The sequence below is a fragment of the Schistocerca piceifrons genome, chromosome 5 (assembly GCF_021461385.2).
Source record: "Schistocerca piceifrons isolate TAMUIC-IGC-003096 chromosome 5, iqSchPice1.1, whole genome shotgun sequence".
Taxonomy (NCBI): domain Eukaryota; kingdom Metazoa; phylum Arthropoda; class Insecta; order Orthoptera; family Acrididae; genus Schistocerca; species Schistocerca piceifrons.
Genome location: NC_060142.1, coordinates 554549064 through 554557167, shown reverse-complemented (window position 1 = coordinate 554557167; position 8104 = coordinate 554549064). Strand labels below are relative to the sequence as shown.

At 40.1% G+C, this 8104-nt stretch overlaps 1 protein-coding gene across 1 annotated transcript; it reads right to left on the bottom strand.

Annotated features, from left to right (window-relative positions):
- Positions 1-412: 412 nt before the first annotated feature.
- On the bottom strand, positions 413-7845 carry LOC124799137 (RNA-binding protein 25-like). Its single transcript, XM_047262674.1, has 2 exons — positions 6847-7845; positions 413-487 (listed from the first exon to the last, which is right to left on the bottom strand). Exons 1-2 carry the CDS (start codon positions 7843-7845, stop codon positions 413-415), a joined length of 1074 nt encoding a protein of 357 aa, XP_047118630.1.
- Between the last annotated feature and the right edge of the window lie 259 nt (positions 7846-8104).

The following is an 8104-nucleotide window of genomic DNA, read 5'->3' as shown; positions in this document are numbered from 1 at the left end:
TGTCATCTTTCTATGAACTCCATCATACTACAAAGATTGTCCCACTCTTATTATGAATACTGTCTCATAGGGCCGAGACGTTGAACGTTCTGTACTTAAGTCATCACATCAAACTCATTGTGAGATGCTAGACCGACATTCACACGTTTAGATCTACTGATGTTTAAAGTGCACGTGTTGGTGAACAATGTTGTTCTTTGAGACTCAGGGCCAGGCTACTGCTGTGACGGTGCTATGGCATTGTCCGAAAGGCCTGGAAGACGAACTGTGGACTAAAGCTGGTGTGGCGCTGCAGCAAACGGCAGCATACTCTCGTCCATCTTTGGTTCATAGTCTGCAGCAATAACAGCAAACAAGTGTAAAGAAGCATATACGCTTAATAATAATAATAATAACAATGAGAGATGGAGTGTCATAATGAATACCAATATTCTTCTCCATCCCAGTAGATCACTGCTGTTTCCACTGGTGGTGATGATGCATCATTCTGGACAGCAAATGACAATGCGCACGCAATCACATTATTATAAAAAAAATGTTCAGAGTGTGGAGCATCAAGCTTTCACGCCACTGGCTGACGATTAGGGGTGCTCAGGGAGGGGGTGCTTCATGTTAACAACACGCATGCAAATTGCATGCCATTGGCTTAGCATTAGAGTGGGGACGGGGTGGGGTAGGGACGTGGGGAGGCCCTCTCATCCCCTCCCTCCACCCTCCCTTGGCACATGGCACATGGCCAGATGTGATAATTCCTGGTCTGGCCTTGAAGATAAGGAAGTGCTGATGCTGCTGTCAGCAAAATATAACATACGCAGTTTTCTTAACTGTAATATGACACCACAGATAAAAACTGCTGATGGGTGCTGCATCAGCATTTTTGGCTTGTATGCCCACAGATCAAATGTGGCAGATAATGTGCTTTTCCAATTTCTGTTTATGTCCAACACATAATAATAACATTTTTGAACAATTTCCTACCTTCTGCAACATTTCAACCCTGTTTGTTCCTTTCTTGGTTAATTTACCTCCTTTATACTTAAAAGCATCTACTTCGTTCATAATTTTTCCATAGCAATTTTCATTTTTCCTACTGATTTTCAATTCTGTACTTTTTACTAAGCTTATTTCCATAATGGCGCCATTAATTAATCTCTGCCAGGTATTCAGTTGTTCTTCCAGTTTTTAACGAAATCGGTCGTAATGAATGGGATTGATTTGAAATTTCGTTAAAGAAGAATAATAAAATTTATCTGTTGTTTTTAAGTTTATTTTCTTTCGTGCGAACTTTTTTGTAGAACCACTCTCTTATTTTCGTGTGGTAATAAAAAATTTTTACTTACTTAATTATTACGTACATTTAAAGAAAAAATAATATTTACGTGAACTCATATGAACTGGTTAAGAATATTAGGTTGAGAATTGGGTCCTTTAAATCATTCGGCCTTGGCATACACTTTCCTGATGCAGTGGATTTTTTTGTTAAACATTTTTACTGAATTTTATCCCGGCACTAGCCATAGAACACAAGATTACCTCTATTAGCAGAAAATGTTTTAATTATTGCCAAGCCGACATTTATCACTGATCAAACCTACTTCATTACACATTTAAGATATTTTGAAAGAACCAAACTGTTTAAATTTCAATGTTAACTAACATTAGCTATCCGCCTACGAATGCACAAACGTATAATTAATTCAAATTTTATCAGCCACAGGATCACTGAAAAAGAAGAACAATTTCTTAATTCACCATTGATTTTTATGCATCTGTTCCCGATTTACGGGTTTGCTATTGTTGGTCGCGGCACAGCCCAGCAACACCGCTAAAAATGCTGAAAAATTCTTAAAGAAATTTTATAGATGACGTGGCAAGCTAATTTACATAAATAATTCACACTTTTGATAAACTCTAATATATTTAGATCAAACAACAATACAACTCACATTAATTTGTAACGCATCGTCTAATGGCGGCTAAGTCCAGACAGAGACAAAAGAAGTCTACCCATTCGTAAAAAACTCTTTCACAGTGTCCTACCGCAATGACTTCTGAACAGAGAAGACCAAAGAATACATAATGCATTGTGCTTAAATAGTATTGCTGACTATTAACATTTCTTTGCAAATTGACGATATTATTCTCTTCTGGCAACATATCTCTGCTATCGCAAATACTGACACATTTTACAATCACATAATAAATACAGAAAAAATTCCTATCCTAAATACAGACAAATATTACAACAAAAAATATAAGGAGAATAACAAATGTCTTTTACACCACATTCAGTAATATTTTTGTTCAATAATTACGATATATACAACTTGCCCAGAGCGGCGTACATGGTACAAATAAACTCTTTTTTTTTTTAATAACGTGAGTTTGCCAGGGAACGTTACATTGCCCCCTGGCAGCATTTGGCAAAGAGTTTTTACACTTTGACACTATGGTGCCAGTAACGTTCTTTACACTTGTATATTTTACGGAATGGCTCTTTTATTTAGTCCCAGGGTTATATAAGTTCATGGCTCCCCCATTTGGGCGTAGGCAAACAGGAAACCTGGGCAAAACTGTGCCGGAGCCCAGCCATCCCAGTTGGTTCATGGTCATTTGAATTAAATGCAGTTATTCATTTGAATTAAATTCAGTTCGCCACAAACGGTTACACAATTACACAAGATCACAGTCACATACAGTTCGACTGAAGTATTTTGTGTGTGATACTATTATTCTTGTGATACACTACAAGGTCACTTGTCCTACGTAGTAAATGTTCAATGTTTATCGAAATGAAGTCATTGACATGTTATTCAGTTTATGTGAACATAAAAAAAATCAATAATGCTGTATTTGGTGAGCGGTGCGGAGTGATTGTTGAGCGGCGCTCGGCGCGGCGCGCTGACTCCGTGTAGGTCACCGCCCCCGGCGTTGACAGCTACGGCGCGGAGGGGCGTGGCTGTCTGTCTGGTCTGCTACGGGCTGCTGCGGCCGCTGCATAGCTGATGTAGCCGGATGCGCGTTGGATATCCGCTCGCCCGTGCGACGTTTTCTTGCAGTGCTCCAGGAAACATGCAACAAGTTCAGAAACAGTGTACTATCCTTATAGGCATTTTTGCTGCTGTGGGAAAGAACGCACACAGTTAGTGGCAGTTATTACTCAGTAGGCCTTCACTAGTCTGGTTTGCACAATGTTTCGTTGTCACAGTAACACGTTTTATGGGCATACAATATTTTTCACCATGTCATGACTTGTCATTAGTCACACGCAAGTTTTCACCTTAGGACAAAATGTATCTTCGTAGTCAATGCGCTTTCCTAGCGTCCCTTGACACACAAAGAGTTAAAGTTTGACACTAGCTTGATCCACCGTCCGTTATCGGTTCACTGTTCGTGTCGTGCTAGTTCCTTGTCCACTTGCACACACGGCGATGATACAGTTTTTTATCACTTATACACAACTATTCCGTGACGTATTGCTGCGGGTTTAACAGTCACTGTCTGTCTCTGCCGCACAATACTGCACTTTTGTTTAAGTTCCTTTATTTTTATTTACAATGTCCGCTGTGCAATTTTTTTTTTTTTGTAATAGCACATTCGTAACTCTTTACCAAGGTGTGATATTTGCGTACATGGTAACAAAATATTAAAATTTGGTATTAGTTTGCCCAAAAGTCATCTATATTCGCGTTCGAGTAGATTTTATTTGTGCATTCCAGCCGGATTCAGGCATATTGTTCAATAACTCCTTTGAACTCATGTCACACTTTACTATCAACGTCCTACGTAACTACAGTGTAGTCTCTGTAGGCAAAAATTGACTTGGACTGTATCTGGCTAGCTCTTTTTTACTGTTTGAATCTGCACATGCTTCAATTGAAGCTTCTTTGTGCGTAACTTTGCATTACATAAATTTGCAACAAGTTTGCCTCCCGTGGTGCCCTCGGGTCACTACTGGGTGCATTATTTTCTCTAATAACATTGGTTAGATAATAAAGTTCTCAGGGCCTCATATTATTGATATTATTCTGGGTTCGAATCTGTCAATCTGACAGCTACACATATATACATACATACACATAATAGAGAAGATTGTGCCAAGAAATATTTCAAATTTGGGCACATAGAAAATTATGTAGTACACTAACTAATCATTACTAAAATGTTCTTTTTGATTGAACTCTGTCACAGCTTAACACTACAAATAATTGCACTAATCAGATTATCTGTGCAAACATTTAGAGCATGTTCTAGATAACACAAATTAAAAGAGTACATAACACAAATATCCATACACATGAGAAAGTCAATCATATTCTTATAACTAAACACTTCTACACTAGTACATTATCTCTAAAGATCACACATCATTAATGTTCATTATTTACAAAAGAATGGTATCCACATAGGACCATTAGTCTTTTACTGTAGGAATGCTTTTACATCCTTACGCGGATACAGTCCCCGTACTCTCCCTGAGTGGGGATCTGCTAAGAGATAGCTACACTCATGTGGCACACTTACTACTCTAAAAGGTCCATTGTACACCAATTGCCACTTGCTATTCTGTTTCAAGGATGCCGAGGACTTAGGATGATTGCGTAAGAGTACCAAGTCCCCAACACTAAATTTTTTGTTATTCGTCACATGTCGGTTATATTTTTCTTTCCTTTTCTGAGCGCACCTGGTAAGGTTGCACCCTGCTTTTCTTATCTTCTCTTCCTTAGGCTCAGGAATGACTGGGACCTTAGGCAAAGGTGCCAGCCACTCATTCAAAACTCTATTATTATTCATTATAATCTCGTTTGGTGGATACCCCGTAGAAGCATGCGGGGTTGCGTTGTGAACTTCTACAAACTTAGGTATCAGATCTGGCCATCTTGTGTGTTTATATGCAATGTATAACCTGAACAATTTATTTAACTCTCCAAATGTTCGTAAAAAAAAAAAACTTTTTCCTTCTTGGGCCAAGGAATGGAGTATGAGGCTCGACAGTAAGTTTTGTGAGGCTTCACCTCGATATTGTACTGATATCCCTTAACAATTCCTGGTCGTTCTGAAAATACATCTGCATAATTAAATAATAACTGTACCAAATCCTGCTGTTGCATAGGGTTCAAATTTTCGGACTGTGATACTTTGTTCACAAGTGCGTCCACATTTGCTTTTAATTGATCATCTTGTACGTCAGGATAATAGAGATTCTGTCCTAGACAATAATTGTCTAAATGTAGTATCGACTGATTCCTACACTTTATGTTAATAGCATTACAATTAGGTACAGGTACCTCTTCAGATCTGAGCATGGACAATTCTATTCTCCTACCAGCATTCATCAAACTTAATTTTCCCCGAGAAAGGTCGATTATTGCGTCCCTTTCTCTTAAAAAATCTACCCCCAAAATGCAGGCTACCTTTAAACCCTTTACTACCAGGAATGAGCACGCTATGGCTTCATCCCCTAAATACATCTCTACCCGCACTTGGAGTTTAATTATTTGTCGCTGTGCACTTATGGCTCCAGTGACTTTACAATTATTCACGGGAAAAGTCAGCATACGCCTTTCCTTCCCCAGTACTTTGAATAAGTCCATACTCATAACACTGACAGTAGCACCTGTATCTACGACCGCTTGCACATCAATATTATTAATTTTGACCCCTATTATCGCTTGTACTTTGTCTTTGTGCTGCTTTATGCACGTGGATGGTTCAGTTATTAATTCATCTCCCATCTGTACCCCGTCATTATACCTAAGGATACAGATTTTGTTCGGTGTTTTGTTCTGTGTCGGGCTGCTCTCACTCCAAACCTCAGCCGACGATGGAGAGCGTATCTCGGCTGCATCTAGTTTGTTGAATTATTGCTAGTGGATGGGCGTGGCTGCTCTGTGTCACTGACCTCCACTATGTGCACGTTGTGTTGCGTCGGCCGCCACGGTTGCGCAATTGGCGCATTTTGTGGTGGCGGTCGGTTATTGTCATATCTATCACTGTTTTGCCGGTCCGGACTGGGCCTCTGGTTCTGCGGCCAAGTTCGGTTTGCATCATTATAAGTATTAGTGTTGCTCGGCCCCCTGGCATTTTTCCATCTATTATTGCTTGGTGGGCCTGTCTCATACCGGTCATCGAACCTCCTTTTCCGGTCATTATTCACCGGCGGACTATTGCCGTTCCGGTCTCTACCTCTATTTCCGTTTTGTGCATACTCCTGTCTCCTATTATTACCTCCGCCGTTTCCATTATTCTACCATTTCTATAACCATTTCCGTTACTTCTAGCCTGTTCAGAGGCTGCCTTAACGTCCTCCTGAATCAGGTCAATTGAGTCCAGAACAGACAAGAAATGTTCCATATCATTTTCAGGCACGTGTATAAGTTTTTGCTTTACATGTATCGGCAAGTGTGATTTCAAAAGCCTGATCAAATCCCGGGATGAAATCTGTTCGTCCCAGTAACGGGTCTTATTAATGTACTTCTCGAAATATTTTCGCAAATTGCCTAGTCGTGGAGAATACGGCTCTGGATTATATACCTCCTTCCGTAATCTCTCCTGGATACATGTTGACCAATATTTGGCCAAGAATGCTTTTTCAAATTGCTCATATGTATCACAACTGTCAGCTGCTTCGGTTGCCCATAATGCAGCATCTCCTTGTATGTAAGACATAACGAACTGTATTTTCTGGGTATGACTCCAAACGCTAGGCAAAATGTTTCTAAATCCCTTGATAAACACTACAGGATGAACAGATTTCTTCTCCGTTGTAAAGATCTGAAACTGTCGGTTCCTAATCAAGCTTTCTTCAATCACTACTTTGGAATGACATTTATTTGTTTCGCTTACATTGGTTGCCTGTTCTGTCTCGCAGTCGCAATTTTTTACTGCAGTATTTATATGCCTATCATTGTTGGACCTGGCTGGCGTGACATACGCCCGTGCCTCGTCATGCCGCAAGCTAAGCTCCATCTCGGCAAGACGACGGTCCACACTCCGCTGCCACAGCGGAATGTCTTTGTGCACTATCCTTTTTAGATCTTGCACATCCGCACTTGAGCCCACATCTCTGGCCTCAATTGCGGCGTGCACTTTCTGATCTATTTCTTTTATGACTTCATTTTCTACTTTGTGCACTTGTTCTATCACTTTGTTCTCAATTACTTGAGTTGTGTCAATTTCTAGTTGTTCGACCCTATTAGTCAGGACACTGATTTCCTCTACTATATTGGCGTTAGCCACTTGAACACTATCTACTCTTTCGCTTAATTCTTGCACCGTTTTGGGTATGGTTTCATATTTTTGTTTCAAACTAACAATCTCACTTTGCATAACTTCTAAAGTTTGCATCAACTGCAAGTCCCTCTCATGCAGGCGTCGGTCACGCTCTGCTTGTTTAGCATCACGTTCTCTATCGCGCTCTGCTTGTTTGGCAAATTCAGCTACCAATCTCTGGTCACGCTCTGCTTGTTCAGCATCACGTTCTCTATCGCGTTCTGCTTGTTTAGCATCACGTTCTCTATCGCGTTCTGCTTGTTTAGCATCACGTTCTCTATCACGCTCTGCTTGCACACGTACAAATTCAGCTTGGAAATTGAGCATGCGCTCGAACATAACTCTTAATGATTGCACTTCTGACACCTCACCACTCTCTGGTCCGTGTCCAGTGCTTGCGGATGGCACAGTATTTCCGCTATCAACTGAATCACTGGGTGGCAATGGCAACATTTCTTGTCCTTCTGCCCCCAGATTCTCACATTGTACTTCCTGAACTACGTCACTAACATTACTTTGTGTCCCACTTTCCAACTCGGTATCACTACTTACTGACTGTTGCTCATTATCCATGTTGATATCTTTCTGACTACGCAATCTAACCATAGTAAACAAAAGAAATAAAATCTGAACTAAATATCCTAACACTCAGGTTTCACTGACATAATCACACAAAAAATGGACATTAACTAATACACACTTACTATATACTACAATGACTAACTACCTAAATGTCCTGTTATTTTAAAACAATTTACTAACAACAAGCACACCACTAATGATCCGAGAACACTGCACTGAGGCTACTTTACTACCCACAGGACAACTACAC

What these genes read in the sequence shown, in the direction of transcription:
- LOC124799137 (XM_047262674.1), bottom strand. Translation starts at nt 7,845, where the DNA reads ATGGATAATGAGCAACAGTCAGTAAGTAGTGATACCGAGTTGGAAAGT. An exon ending in AGACAGAACAGGCAACCAAT is followed by an intron (nt 488 to 6,846) that starts GTAAGCGAAACA and finishes TTTGCTGTCCAG; the next exon opens with AATGATGCATCATCACCACC.